The following is a 16,482-nucleotide window of genomic DNA, read 5'->3' on the forward strand; positions in this document are numbered from 1 at the left end:
TGCAGCTGTTGGATATTTAAAAAAAGCAGTAAGTGTACAGTCGATAAGACCTAACTGAATTTTAATTTTGGTTAAAAGTTTTTTTTGCGTTATATGTTTTCAATTTAGACCGAAATCATATTAAGTTTAATTAAATTGTAAGAATTTTAAGGTAATTAAACGTATAAACTTTTAAATTGTAAAATAAGCGATACAAAGCCCTCTGTCCATCTGTCAAAGTTTGTTCAGAGAAGGTTGTTCTAATGACATCAGTTTAATTGAATGCTACTTAATTACTTACTAGTAGTAAAGGTGGCATGATGGTTAGTGCGTTGTAATGTCATGGCAGAGGTCTTGGGTTCGATCCCTGCCTATGCTATGTAAAGTACGGGTACTGACTCTTGCGGGGAATTGATAAATTCTCCAAGAGTAACTCTTGTCATGAAAAAGTGCTTTCTAAAATTAGACGTTCGGATTTAGCATATAAACTTTAGGTCCGGTCCATTCCTGACAACATTACTCGCACACAGGAATGTTTGAGAGTTGTAAGTCACTAGGCCCTAGTTCTCAAAGGACTGTTGCGCCACCCAATTTATTTATTTTACTTAATTACTTAAAGATAAATTAAGTTCAAAAACTGAGTAACCTGAGTACCTATACTTTTTGTCACTCATAATTTATCACAATTTTAAGGGTTATGAGTTTCATGTTTAAAAGTCGGTGTTCAGATTGTATTTTTTTAAACTCATTTCACGGTTTTATTTCGCTTCCAATTATGTTGAAATAAATTAGAAAACGTTGTCTTCTCTTTAACTTTGACGAAGAGAGATTTGAAATTGTAAAACGTCAAAATTAGCAGCCTCAAATGTACAACACTTTCATTTTCAACACAAATGTTTTTAACAGAGTGTGGTAGCTTGAAAAATGATGATGCTTAAAGACATCGACGATAACGATTCGTCTTATTTCAAATTTCTTCAAAATTTTACCTATTACCATTGGAAATCATTCTGACAAGCTGTGTAAGGTTGAGATATATTCCCAAAGCCTTGAGAATGGCAAAAGTAGTCTTCATTCCTAAAGCAGGGAAATCTTCACACGTTAACCCTAAAGATCTATGACCAATCAGCCTATCATCCTTCCTACTTAAAACCTTGGAAAGATTGATTGAAATTTACATCAGACATAATTTAAAACCATGTCTCATTTCCACAGCTCAACATAATTACTCTAAGGGAAAATCAGTAGAATCAGCACTTCACTCGCTGGTACGTACAATTGAACATTCCCTCGAATACAAAGAATATAACTTGGTAGCATTCCTAGATATTGAAGGAGCTTTCAACAACGTCAGTTACCAGGTGAACACAATGGATAAGCTGAAATTAGAGAAGTCACTCATAGATCTTATAAATCTCATGCTCAAAAGCAGGACAATAATTTCTAACATGAGAAATTTTACTACCACCAGATCGGTGAATCGAGGCACTCCCCAAGGTGGAGTCCTTTCGCCTCTTTTATGGAACATGGTAGTAGGCTACCTAAATGGGCTAAGCAATGTGGATGGGACGTCAACCCACACAAAACAGAATTAATACTCTTTTCGAGAAGATATAAAATTCCTCAGATGAGAACACCCAAGATTAGAGGAATACCATTAAGCTTTTCCGATCAAGCTAAATATTTTTGGGCATCATTTTAGACAAAAAACTAAATTGGAAGGCAAATATTGATGAAAGAGTCAAAAAGGCTACTGTAGCGCTTTTTACTTGTAAAAAGGCCATAGGATCAAAATGGGGCTTCTCCCCAAAAATAACCCACTGGCTATACACTCGGTAATCAGGCCGATACTCATTTATGGAGCCGTCGTATGGTGGACCGCACTGGACAAGATGGTAAATCTAAATAAGCTCATTAAAGTCCAGCGGTCAGCAGGTATGTGCATCACAGGAGCACTTCGCACAACACCAACCGCAGCACTGGAAGTGCTTTTAAACCTAACACCACTTGACATCTTCTCTAAAAAGGTAGCTGCCAACTCATGTTTAAGGCTTAGAGCCACCTCTCAATGGACCAGTAACAATACTGGTCATACAACTATTCTAGACAATTTCAGATCTATCCCAGATCGCTTAGACTATACCACCCCAAAAATGGTATTTGGTAAAAGATTCCATGTGTCCATCCCTTCAAGATCCTCCTGGGAAGAAGAGGGACCCCTGGAAGACGATGCGGTACACTTCTATACTGACGGTTCAAAGACCGATCACGGAGTTGGAAGTGGTATCTTTTCAGAACAACTGAATCTCAGTTTATCCTATAGACTTCCCAATTAATGTAGTGTATTCCAGGCAGAAGTAATGGCAATTAAAGAAGCACTATCCTGGCTCAAAGAAAACGTTATATCTTGTAAGGATATACGAATCTTCTCAGACAGCCAAGCCGCTCTTAAATTTCTCGCGTCTGTCTCCACAAACTCTCAAACAGTCCACGATTTTCGATCATCTCTGAATGAGATGACTGAACAGTTTAACATTCACCTCATTTGGGTGCCGGGCCACAGAGACATTCCGAGAAATTGCAAAGCCGATGAGCTCTCGCCAAAAACGGAACACTTCTGCCTTATGTTAGACAAAAACATAACATAGGAACACCACTTGCTACATGCAAATATCTTCTCAAGCAATATGCTCTAGAATCAACAAATGCTAGATGGTCACAGAGTACCACCTGCCTAGCAACCAAGCAAATATGGCCAAGTATAGACTTAAAACGGTCAAAAAGGCTTGATATTACTGAGCAGACAAAGTGTAAGCTTTACAATTAGAGTAATAACAGGACACTGCCTCATAGGAAGACATGCTCTGAGGCTAGGGGTCTACACAAATGACTTCTGTAGAAGCTTAATGCACGAGGAGGAAGAGGAAACGGTCCAACACCTTCTATGTACATGTCCAGCACTCTCCATAAGAAGGAATTACTTCCTCGGTAATCCCTTCTTCGATAACACCAGTGAACTGGCAACGATTGATACAAAACGTCTCTCTAACTTTATTAAAAGTACAAAATGGTTTGTTTGAATTCATTACTCTCCCATGAGTAACCTCATTAGTGGTATCACAATGGACCCTTGAGGTCTACGTGTGTCAATGACATCTGGACAGCCACTCCAACCTAACCTAACCTAACAACAGGCTATCCATTTTGCGTTTTCTAAGAGTATAAGGATCTAATTCAACATCTGTCAAACAAAGTTGTTAAACCAATTTGTCTTGTTCAGTTGAAAGTCTGCCATTCACAAAAATGCATTGTTTAACTCTCGCATAACAGTTTTTAAACCCCAAAAAAAGGTGATAAATGGTATAAGAGGTAACTATGGTTTACAAAATAGTGCAACTAAAAGCAAGCAATTTTCAAAATTGTGGAGTAATTTGAAGAGACTGATTTGGTTACAGATGTTGTATAACTATGCATCATCGTTTCCCTCGTGCTTCTGAAAGTATCGTTGCTCCAAGTGAAAGTGTTACCGAAGACCCGATTGTGTGGATTCCTCGTCGTTCTCAGGAATTAGGACTGTTTTATGGTACAATATGACCAATTGCACTTACATCCATATAAAATCCAGCTCACACAATAACTCAAGGCAGCTGACCCTTCATAACGTCGTTGATACCTCGAATGGAAGCTTGAACAACAGGCGGGGAACTGCGATAAACCTTTAACTCTTGAGCACTTTAAAACCAAAATTCGTCAAGTTATGGCTGAGATACCACCCAATATGTGTCAAAAAGTGGTCGAAAATTACCTAAAAGAATTGATGCTTGCAACAAATGCGCGTGGTGGTCATTTAAATAATTTAGTGTTTCAACGTTCAAAATTTGTAATAAGAAATAAATATCATGAAAAAAAAATATTTTAACTGTGTTTTATCTACGTTTACTTTTGAAACCGCAAAATGGATAACCCTGTATTGTGACACTTCAAATGATTACTGAGTTTGACAGTGGAAACTTTCCAATGTATTCAAATGACATTGTGTCACTACAATGATAGTAAAAACAGATGCCTTCAAAAAAAAAAAACTACTTAGTCGAAATGTCAAAAATGTCAAATTTAAATTTCTTTATTTTTTCTAGATCTTCTGCTCATGAGTTTACAGAATTAGTCAGTGAAATGTCAATTAAATGTTAAATCAAAAGATGTTAGAAACATTATTGAAATCGTTTGGTTTCAGTCAAATATTAAAACTGGATTGTAGTGTGTATTTCAAACTTCCACTATTTTTAAAATTAATTTTTATTTATTAATATTAATTTCTACCCTCTATATATGAATATACAAACTTATACTACTGATCTAAAGGTACATCTTCTGGAACATCAATTCCATCGTCTTGATTTGATTCCTTATTAAAATCTTTAGCTTTAAAAGCTTCAACTGTCAAAACATCAGATAATTTTTCTAATGTCTTGTCGGCAACTTTTGCTGATGATGATTTACTTTCATCATTTCCAATAGTTTCTTCTAATGGTTTTGTATTTTGGACTTCTCTTTTATCTTCAGATTTAGATGATGATTGTTCATTATTTTCAGATAATCCAAGTTTTTCCAACATTTCTGATTCAAAAACACTAACTATTTCTTTGATAGCTTCTTTGGCTGCTTCAGCTACATTAACCTTAGGTTCTTTTATATCGTCGATCTTTTTGTTAACTTCTTCTTCAGAAGACGTGTTGATGATAATTGGTTCGTCAGGTAGATCTGGTAGGGAATCTCCTTGTTCTTCAGACATCGTTTGACCATTTGAATTTGATTCATCAGATGATGCTGGGATTATGCCTGAGTTACTTCCATAGGAAGGCTAATGTATGAAAGTAGAGGATAAAAACAAGATTCAATAACGGTGATGGATTTTTGTTTTCCTGTTTACATACCTCTTTAAAAGCTTCTGCCAGTCCAGGATGGATTTCACTTAGTGGGGTTTCACCTTCACGAATATAAACGGGAACATATCCAGCTCTAGGTTGTAATTCTTGGTAAGGGGCAGCATCTAAATGGACAATAAAAGATTTTTAATATTTTTTGAAATTGTTAAGTCAACAAATATTTTGATCAAAGTTTTATAGACATTTTATTATTCATTTGGATTAACAAAAAATTTAAACTTAATATTTATTTAATATTCATACAAATCTTAAGAAGTATTTTTTTAAAAACTGTGTTTCAATCACATCCGGTTTAAAGATTGTTTTCATGTTAACTGCAACATGTATTAAAAATATACATATCGATAATGAAATAAGCACAAAAATAGTGAAGTTTTGAGCCATTAAAAAATTGTTAGGTAAGAGGAAATAATGTTTTTTCGACCAGTTTTATATAATGCGTAAAAACAAAACACGACTATAATTCATCTTCGATATCAGCTCAGCTGACCTTAATGTTAAGGCTGAAGATTTAAATCTTAAATGCAATTTTTGGACTAAATTATAAAAGTCCAATGTTCACTAATTTTTGTTAAAGAAAATCTTATCAGTAAAATTTCTTAACTTCTATGTTATTTTAAGGCATAAGTTGGAAGCTGAAAATTTAATATGGAATATGGTGCCAGTAACAGATTTACTAAAATTTATTTTAATTCTTTCTTTTCTTTTAAAAAATGTGTCATTAAGCATGCAAATTATCAATTTCAATTTCAATTAAACTCTGACTTCAAATATTAAAATATAAAATAAACGCAGCACAAATTGTTTTGTTTATATTTTTATTAATTTGTTATCAGTATTTTATTGTGTAGATTTTAATATGCCAAGGGAAATTGAATTTGTTTATTTTTATTTTTCAGAAAAATAAAATGCATTTATAATTCGAAAATCCTTGTTTTTCTTTGTGTTTTCTTCCGTACGAGATATGGTGAGTATTGTATCCGCTTATTATTTCATTCATTTGTATTTATAAAAATGTTAATTCCTAATTGAAACCTTTAAATTCTTCAGAATTATAAATTGTAATATTCATTTGGTGAAATTAGTACCTAAAGCGTGATAGTAAGTGCGTAGGATTGTCATGTCAGAGGTCTTGTGATCAATCCTTGCCTTTGGTAAAGTAAATTTATTGGATGCTTTTAATTTACCATGTTATAAGTGAAAATATTGTAGAAAATGAAAAAACGGGCCACACTGATAACTTCTCATTTGTGCCTGTTTGTCGATAGTACAAAAAGTTTTACAAACTTATAATAACAACAATTTGTATAACTAAAAAGAAGTTTGAAGTCAATATTTTCATCAAATAATCTCCAATCAGTTTTTCGTTGGTTTAGTAGGTTTCCCTGTTTTGTAAAAACAAGTTGTCAATTTTATCATTCCAAAAATTTAACTTAAGTTTACAAAAATACTTTGCATATGAAATAAATTTGATTTTGATATTTTTTCTTGCTTCCGAGATTTTAAGTCGAAAAATAATTTTTATCAATTTTAATAATGAAAATTATCCTTTGGAAAAAAAAATATTTTGCATAGAATAAATTAATTTTGAAATCAGTACCTTTTTTTTATTATTTAAATTTTATGTAGTTTTTTTATAAGAAACCTGACATTTTTTTTACAGACGTTAAATGTTAGAAACAATAGTTTTTATAAGATAAAATTAGCTTAAAGTCAATATTTTTAATTGTTGCCATATTTTAAGAACTTTTAATAGTAGTGTGTATAGTACCCGTATCGTGATGGTAGTGCATTGGACTGTTTTCACCAATGCCCTAGCGAGAGAACTTCGTTCGAGTGACATAGCCCCACCAAACAACAGAAACCTGACAAATACAGAAATTAACCAACACTTACAACAGATGGACGAAACAATAAAACGAACGATGGAACGGACAATCCCAAAGTACAAAGAACGGGACCAAATGGACGCTTACAGAAACGCGACTATTGACGCACTACGTAGGCACAAGAGTGCCTTACTGACAAGACTCAAAAACTTTCACAGACGACTTACAGACCGACACGACTTGGAGGTTAGGACTCTGAAGTCGTCAATAAAAAATGTCAATGTGTTGATTAAGGAGAACTACAGGCTATCAATTAACAAGTACTGGGACCGCAAGATCCGGTCAGTTAATTCGAGTGACCCTAGTATGTTCCCCAAAATCAACAAGATATTCAGGAAAAAAAACGATAATGACCTTCCGTGTCTTAAACTCCAAAGAACTGAAGAGAACAGAGACGTACTCAGGACAACGCAAATAGATCCAGAGTAAGCCATCTTTGACGATGACTTTTACATAATTGAAGATCCGAAGGAAAAAGTGGAGGCGGTGGGAGCTGCTTTCAAGCAAGTGTACAAGGTGAATGTTAGCATTCGCCCCAACCACGACCTGGAAAACAGAGCCCTACTTAATCACTTTTACCTCCGTAATGATATGACAAAATGGCGATCTGAGAACAGCGGTTTCATGCGGTTCAATGACGATTCCTTGGCAAATGCCATAATCGCCGAGCAAACGGGAGAAAGTCCCTTGTTAGTGACGAAGGTTGAGCTTCAACTCATCTTCAATTCAATAAAAAATAAAAAGTCAGCAGGTGTCGATGGTATATCCAACGTTGTACTAAGACATTTACCGATGGAAGCAATTGACATTTACACCAAACTCTTCAACAATGCACTGAATAATGCATATTATCCAGTGCATTGGAGACCGCTGTGGTTCATCCTCTCCCGAAAAAGGGAAAGGACAACTCCAACCCGTCAAATCTTCGGTCGATAAGTCTTCTTCCGAGCATCAGCAAAGTTTTCGAAAAAATCATTAATAGGGCTCTGACTAAGTGGGCTGCGGACAACAAAATAATTCCGGATAAACAGTTCGGGTTCAAGGCGGGTCATGACACAATTCATGCTGCGTCTAAACTCGTTTCTGATATCCAATGGAATAAATCAAAACAACAAAGCACAGGCGCTGTTCTGGTTGATTTAGAAAAGGCCTTTGACACCGTATGGTTAGAGTGTCTTTACCTAAAACTGAGCAGGCTTGGAATAAGCAAGCCATTGTTGTATATACTTTATGATATGCTTAACGGTAGAAAGTTTGTTGTCAAAAGTGGCAATGTAACTGCTATCACAACATTCACTATTAAAAATGGTCTTCAACAGAGAGCGGTGAATTCGCCGATTCTCTTCAGCAATTACACCAGCGATCTGATAGGTAGTCTTACAAAGGTAATTGCGTACGATGATGATCTAATTGCGTAGAGAACGGCCCGAAAGGTTGAGGTTATTAGAATTCTCTTGCATCGTTGTTTCGTAAAGATTCAGCGATATTGCGACGACTGGAAACTGAAAATAAATGTCCATAAGTCGGAGACAATTCTGTTCCGGACTCCGTTGGCTAGGGCCACGAGGGATACGTGTAAGAATGGTCATCATTGATCTTCACGGGCATCCATTAGCGAGCAAAAGTGTAGTGAAGTACCTCGATATCTAGTTAGATCAGTATTTATATTTCGATAGACATATAAATGCTGCTCTGCCAGGGCCAGAAAAGCCTTCGCTCTGACGAAACGGCTGTTTTACAGCAGTCGGCTTGACCCCAGAGTGAAGGTAATTTGATAAATGGCCCTCATACGGCCAATGATTGTTTATGGTTGTCCTGAGTGGTTAAACGTTGCCCCTTCCCAGATGGAGAAGTTTCGGGTGTTCCAGCGGCAGTGTTTACGACTCTGTACCGGCTTATATAGAACAGCCGCAACTTCTTACGTGCATTACTTTTCCAACGAGGTCCTAAACAACAGGTCTCGAATCAACAGAATTGACAATTTCGTGATAAAACTCGTTCGAGGTCACATTGCAAGAGCTATGTCTTCGACCAACAATTTAATTTTCGGGGCGTTCTATCCGAACGACGAGTATTTTGAGAGTGCACGCTTGAGCGGCTTCATTCCCCCAGATGCATTCCTCTTTTTAGATAGATGCGGTCTGATACAGGATAGATTGGCAGTTCCGTTAATCTACCACGTCAGAACCGTGGATCGGCGACTCCTGTACAATCGGGACGTCATGGCACAAGGCGGAGCAGAGCTCCTGCGGTTCAGTAGGGCTGTGTCCGAAGGGGACCGAACTGATAGGGTGAAGCAGGAAAACCAGTTTTGGTGGCTTCAATCGGCACTTGATATTGGGTAGTCGCGATGGGGTTTTAAGCCTTGGCCGGCTTACATACTTGTTTTATAGTTTTAGGGTTTAGTTTTATGTAGAATAGGCATGGTGGCACACAAAAAAAAAATGCAAACAAAAAATTAAAATTTAAAAAAACAAAGAAAAAACATGGAATATAAAAAAATATAAAAAAAATTAAAAAAAAACATAAAAAAAGACAATAAAATATAAAAACAAAAAAACGTTAGATTTGCTGCTGTGGTTGTTTCAGTTATAAGTAGTTTATAGGTAAAATAGGTAGTTTAAGTTAGCTTTAAGTTTTATATTAAGGACCTTATTTTAAGTAGTTTTTTAAGTAAAAATAAAAAAGGACCTAGATATTAGTTTTTTCTCATAATTATCTAATAAATACAAAATAAATAAAATTTAAATTGAAGTTAAATAGATCTTAGGGCCAAAAGGCATTAGTAGTTACTGTCATAGTTTAACTTAGAGTATCCGTATGAGACCATTAAGTTATTTGTAAGTTATGGATAATTAGGCTAGTTTTATGAATTTTTGTCAAGATTTAAGATAGGTTCAAGAATGAATTAATAAAAATGAATTAAAAAAAAAAAGTGCATTGGGCTGTCATGCTAGGGTTCTTGGGTTCAATCCCTGCCTGTGCCACCTAACTTGTCATGAAAAGTGTTTTCTCAAATTAGCCGTTCGAATTCGGCATATAAACTGTAGGTCCTTTCCATCTCTGGCAATATTACTCGCACACAGGAATGGTTGAGAGTTGTATGTCACTAGGCTTTGGTTCTTCATGGCAAAAATAGAACGCAAATATTTTAAAAATGTATGTTCGGTTCACGAAAACCTAAAAACTTTTAAGCAAGACAAAACGAAAGACGGTATGGGAAGCTATCAGTGTGGGTCTCATCCCAACCTCTTTTTTTTTTTTAATTTAGACCAATTTGGTATGATATACAGTTTGCATTTTGGAAATAAAATTGTATTTATATTTTCTATTTTTAAGATCTTATTTTAGATATTGAACAAAATTTTTCAAAGTCCAAAAAATATTGAGAAAAAAGAATACATCCCACGTCCTAGCTCACGTAAAAGCAAAGGAAAAATCCATTTTTAGTTTTCGAGCCAAAATGTTACTTATTAACATTTTTTAAAAATAAAATACTAAATAGTAGTTAATTACTTAATTAGGAATGGTTATTATTATAAAATGCAGAACACATGTTAAATGAAAATCATTGTGTGTAACTTTAAACTTTAATATGGAAGTTTTTAAAAGAGGTCTTATTTATTGAATTTCAAAATTTTACATTTTCTTCTTTCTAGAATCTCTAATCTAAATCTTATTATTGTCGTTACCTTTTTTTGTAACAAAAATTTATTTCAGAAATGAATTTAAAAAATTCTAAGAACAGAAAACAGTTTTAGGTATTAAATATATCCGAACAAATTATGATTTTGACTTCAATTGAACTTTATTCTACATATTATGAGATTGTTAAGATTTGGTATGAAATTAAAAAATATATTCTTTTTTATTAATTAAATAGTATTTTTAAATGACGAAATATTTTATAGATTTTTGTATTTCTCTCCAAAAATTAAAATAGGATTGCTTTTTTTTTGAGTAAAAACAGAAAAAAAAGAGAACAACGAAAAAGTAATACAAATTGTTTTTGAACTTTAACACCTTAAAAAAAAAGTTGACATTGAATGTATTTTCTTTCACTGCTAATTATGTTATAATCATGTGAATATTAACGCTTTTCTGAAAATCCGTAATACAGGGTCTTCAAATGGACAAAAAATATACATTTAGAAAGTACTACGAAATAGATTTAGCGTCTAAAATATTTATTAGCTTCAATTATCAGTTTCTAGATCATAAGGGCACACAAGAGAATTTATCCTTCTCAGTGGTCTCTTATCCTAGCCTTTTATTTTAAAAACTACATTTGAGTTAATTTTCTGTTTCCATAATAATTTCTTACATCAAAAACCGTTAATTTTTATCTTAGCTATTTACTTTAGAGAATCACGTTAGCACATTAGATCAATCCTTTCCAGAATAAGCTTTTTGAAATGTTTTTTTTTTCCTATCCTAGTAATGCCAAGTTTAACTCAAATCTCCGGTTTAAATATTGTTCATGATACTATACTCTATGTTAAGTATGATGTATCGTTGGTTCCTATTCCAAGTCGTAAAAATGTAAATTTTAATATTTGCATTCAATTAAGGGGAGATTAAAATCTTTACACGAAACATTTTAATTGATCTAAGACTGAAATGAAATATAGAAAGAAAGAAAAAAATGCCTCAATAATAAATTCTTATGCTTGGAACTTGGAAAACGTATGCATGCATCGCAATTAATTGTTTTTTCTTTTTTTTTGCAGGAGGTATATTATTTCAAACATGATGAGAGTTGAATAATTCAGTGCGATTTTCTTTTTTTTTGTTTTGTTACTTGTGTTCTTTAAGACATTCTTCTTCCTGAACATGCAACAAACATTGCTCTATAGTTCATGTATAATGAATAGAAAAGAATTTTAAGCTTCATTAATAGCCACAATAAAAGACTGAGTTTGAGTTCAGTATAAGGTATGAGTAAATGTAATCGTCGCTATCGTTATATGTAGCTACTAGCTTGTAGGTATACGTGCAAAAATTTCATTCTTTCTCTAATTAGTTTGTTTCCATTTGCTTAAAATGCCTCAATTAATTCATTTAAAAGTGAAAGTATTATTTCAACAACGGGTTATATTCTTTAATAGTGATTTTCCCCCATGTAATTAGCACGTTCTTTAAAGATGAATCAAAAACATGATTTTTTTTGCTATCGAAAAGACTAAAAAATAGAAAACTACTAAAAGTATGTCATTTGTTGTGACATTTGACAATAAATATTTTACAATGTTAAACTACTTTTTTTTAATAATCATTTAATTGCGATTTTTAACTATCTAGAGTTTTAATTAAAGAATGTTGTTTAAAAAATAAAAAAAATGTTTGACCAATTACATATAGAACATTTCGCCATATATTTAAAAAAAAGATAATTAAGGAATTTGAAACCTTTGCTGATGATTTAATTATGGTACTGTTATCAATACACAATACTGACTTTAGGACTTGCAGCAATCTTTTGATTAGTCGCTTAAAACAATTTTTTAGAGTTCAATATGCTTTTCGAACTGCTAAATGTGCAAGAATTCAAAACCTTTAATTTATACTTTCATATTTGAGATGCTATTAGTAAGTTTGTTACATTGTAGTTTTTCAATTTTTTTTTTAATTATAAATCGTTTGAAAACTATTGGGATGCAAATGGCTATTTGTGTACATTTGCCTTAGGATGTTCTTTTTACGATAACAATTTGGACAAAATATTGGAAAATTAAATTGACCAAACATTTTACAGGATGCCAAAATGCTACTTTTATTCAGATATTGTATGAATTGAAAAAAGCAACTGACATTTTCTTTTACAAAAAGAGCTGACCACACGAATTTTTCAGCTCGTTTTTGATGAAAAAAAAAATGAATTTAACTACGTACAATACTCGTACAATACCTTGTTACTAAACATCCTTAACTAAGATTCTGGGACTTAGGCCACCAATATTAAATTATTTATTTCTTACTTCCACTTTATTTCTTGTTTTTCGTCCGATTTATCGAACTAAAAATTTTGACATTTCTCGAAGTTGACCTTTCAAGGTTTCTGTGTGTGGGAATTTTTTCATCGTTCATATCTCAAGAACCAATTTCTTGTGAAGATGCAGAAAATACTTTAAAAAATCTGTAACTCTACTACTTAAATACGTGATACTAAATAAATATAATTTTGAAAAAAATCAATAAAAAGTTTTTAAATTTAAATAAGGAGTTATTGTAATCGGTCCGATTTGTCAAATTGGAAATTTTAACATTTCTCCACGCTTCAAGGTCTCTTGAGTTGAAATAAAAGATTTTTAGAAAGATGTCTGTGCTTGCGTGTGTGCGTACGTTCGTACGTCCGCAGTCCGTACGTTCGCGACGTTTTTTCGTCATCCATAGCTCAAGAACCAGTAGAGATATCGACTTCAAATACATTTTGTTCTACAGAAAATAATGCAAAAAAAGGACTCTCAAAAAAATTGAGTGGATGGCTTTTTTTTACAATAGCAGTTTAAAAAAGGTGAAAAAACTGAAAAAAAAATGTTTCACCTCGAAAATTTTACGAATGATATCATCTCCGAAACAATTTTGTGCAACAAAAAAAAACCGAATTGACAGTTTTTTTTACAAAAAACCTAAAAAAAATTACTCAAAATTGATAAAAATTGAATTTCGACTTTTTCAAAAACTTGAGGTTATGGTTTTAAACTTATTTTATCTTATAAGAAATATTATTTTCAACATTCGGTTAAATTTTTGAGAAAAATTGATTTGAAAGTTTTTTTTATAAAAAATAAAAACTTAAAAGAAAATTTAACAAAAGTTGGTAAAAATTGATGGCTTAAAACTACTTTTATTTTTATAAAACTATTGTTGTCAACACTCATTCAAATTTTGAGAAGAATCGAATTGGCAGTTTTTTTTTACAAAAAAATAAAAACCTAACAAAAAAACAATACTAAAACTTGGTAAAAATTTACTTTCGACTCAAATAGCTTTTCAAAATTTAAAATTGTTGTCTTCAAACTTTTTTATTTCCCAGAACATATTGTTTTCGGTATTTGGTATTTTTTTTTTATAAAAATCCAACAGTCCGTTTTTTTATAAAAAATAAACTCTACAAGAAATAATACGCAAATTTGGTAAAAATTGATGTTCGGCTCTTGATATCTCTCAAATTAATTTCATTCATCCAATTTTTAAAAACTTAAGAAATGCTACTTAAATTGGTAAACATTTTTTTTCGACTAAAAATCTATTTAACAAAACTAGATTTTCAAACTAAATAATTTAACTAACAACTTTTTTAACCCAACCCTACAAACTTTTAATTAAGACAAATCGACAAACGGAATGGGAAGTGTGGGTCGCATCCCAGCTTCTTTTTTGTATTATTTTAAGATCACCGTAGCGTGATGGTTAGTGCGTTGGACTGTCATGCAATGGGTCTTGGGTTCAATCCCTGCCACCTAACTTTTATCACGGGTACTGCCTCTTGCGAAGAATTGACTAAACCTCCAAGAGTAATTCTTGTAATTCGGCATATAAACTGTAGGTCCCTTCCATCTCTGACAACATTACTCACACAAAGAAATGGTTGAGAGTTGTAAGTCACTAGGCCCTGGTTCTTCATGGACTGTTGCGCCACCTAATTTTTATTTTTTTAATATTAAAAATACTTTATTTTATACAAAAATCGAAAATTAAAATTTTCTCAAATTTTCCTCGATAGATGAAATTTTCATAAAATTTTTTCTTAGCTTTATTTTACAAAATATTTTTGTATTGTTCCAGAAGGTATATTTTGTAATTTTAGAAAAATACTTTTTGGATACTGGAGGAAGTTCGTAAGACCCCAATCGTGCAATTTATTTATTTCTATTTTGGGTTATTTTTCATTATTTATTTTTTTTTTTATTATTTTTTTATTTTTTGCATGTTTGTCGCTTTGAAATAAAAATTTATATTTTAAATGTTTTTTTTTACTGTGAAATTTGTTTCCATTTTTCTATGGGGACTTAAATCACGGAGCCACTTCAAACATGTCTCAATGTTAAGGTGTTTGACATTTGGTCAAATCAGTTAAGTTCTAAAATAATGTTAAACTTAAAGAAGAATTTATCATTACATTCTTTATTTGTTAAAATGTCTTCTCTTAGGTAATATGGTATGGTGGTTTTTATTAAGCTCAGTAAGAAATAAAACCTGTTGTAAACGGACAAATTCAAGAACATATTAAAACAAATGTTGTTTTTGTATAATCAATTTATCAAGAAATACATTACTACGACTATCAGAACAAGTTTTCCAATTCCCTAAGCAAAGTTTGGCTCATTTATACTGTTAAAACAATATTTTCCCGGATATTAAATCATGGATGTCCAATTGCGTAGATGGTGGATAATTAGCTGGTATTTCTTAAAAAATTCTAATAATCACGACCTGCAGCATCACAAATCTGACATCATTTCTAAGATTCGTGAAAAATAATTGGACATAACAATAAATATAAGAATTCAAACATCGTGATTATAGTTTGATATTTGAACCTCTCAGTTTCTAAAGATATTCAATACTCATACCATTTTGATGAATGACTAATGTTAAGTTGACTCAAACATAATTAATTAAATATATGAATTGTTTGTACATTGTTGATTCGACCACAAAGGTAGGTAAACACTGATGCCTATGATGTCATGACCCTCTTTTTTTTATTTTGAAAGCTTTAACCACGCACAAAAGATTGCTTTCTTTTTTTTAAAGTTTTTTTTCGTTTGCAAAAATTCGTATGTTTACCGACCACTTTATGCCGGCATGACAGCGGTTCAGTGGCGGCTTGGCACTTTGATGTGAATGGATCAACAGTCAATCAACTTGGTAAACATTTAATTCCAAAAAGCAGAACAATATCCAACCTCATTTTAGGGACTATATATAACTAGACAAGAAGGTATATAAAGCTCCTCCATCATCATCATCTTCATCTTCACGATGATGATGATTGTTTGTCACTCACCTAAGATACCCGCAGCAAGAAGCAGACTTAGAACCGTAGCTAACATAGATAATCCCATTGACATGTTTCTGTGAAGATCTTAGGATACAAAGGGATTATATTGTGAGAGGAAACAATAAGGCACACTGACACAGAAATGACACCAAATTTCGCTTTATTTTGTAATTTTTCTTATTTTTTAAATTTAAACACGACTTGGGATAGGCAACACGACAACGGTACAGAGCAAACTTTTATTCAACTTTTTTTTTATTTTGTTTTTAGTTTTTTGCACAGAAACGCGAATCCGCAACTCAAAAGCACAACTGAAACCTTAACCATGGGAGAGTATCTTTTATAATAGACGCAGCAGCAGCAACAGCCGCAACAGCTGTAGAAATAATAAAACAACAACAACAATTTAAAACAAAACAAAAAAGCAAAAACATAATGAAAATAAAAAATACTAAAAAAAAGATACCTATACTCGTTCCGTCTTTTCTATAAGCTGTAGATAGGTTTTACAGTCGTATAGTTAGTCGGCATCCATCTTGCCGCCAATATCACGTTGACAGTGATGTGCAGACAATTAATTCAAAATTCAGTTCGATCAGACAAAACTAAATTCACTAATCGAAAAGTTCGGTAAGTGCATAATTTGCAGTTAATTAGCCTT

At 32.6% G+C, this 16,482-nt stretch overlaps 2 protein-coding genes across 2 annotated transcripts in view; one reads left to right on the top strand and one right to left on the bottom strand.

The window, feature by feature from the left end:
- The window catches only part of LOC129946277 (calcium-binding protein E63-1), a 435,397-nt gene that overhangs the window by 306,593 nt on the left and 112,322 nt on the right, over positions 1-16,482 (top strand). The gene's annotated exons all lie outside the window — the stretch shown is intronic.
- Positions 4,232-16,141, bottom strand: LOC129946276 (uncharacterized). The gene is made up of 3 exons (XM_056056407.1): positions 15,828-16,141; positions 4,914-5,029; positions 4,232-4,840 (listed from the first exon to the last, which is right to left on the bottom strand). The coding sequence occupies exons 1-3, from the start codon at positions 15,889-15,891 to the stop codon at positions 4,328-4,330; spliced, it is 693 nt and encodes a 230-aa protein (XP_055912382.1). The 5' UTR covers positions 15,892-16,141; the 3' UTR covers positions 4,232-4,327.

Source organism: Eupeodes corollae, chromosome 2, assembly GCF_945859685.1.
Source record: "Eupeodes corollae chromosome 2, idEupCoro1.1, whole genome shotgun sequence".
In the NCBI taxonomy this organism is placed as follows: Eukaryota; Metazoa; Arthropoda; class Insecta; order Diptera; family Syrphidae; genus Eupeodes; species Eupeodes corollae.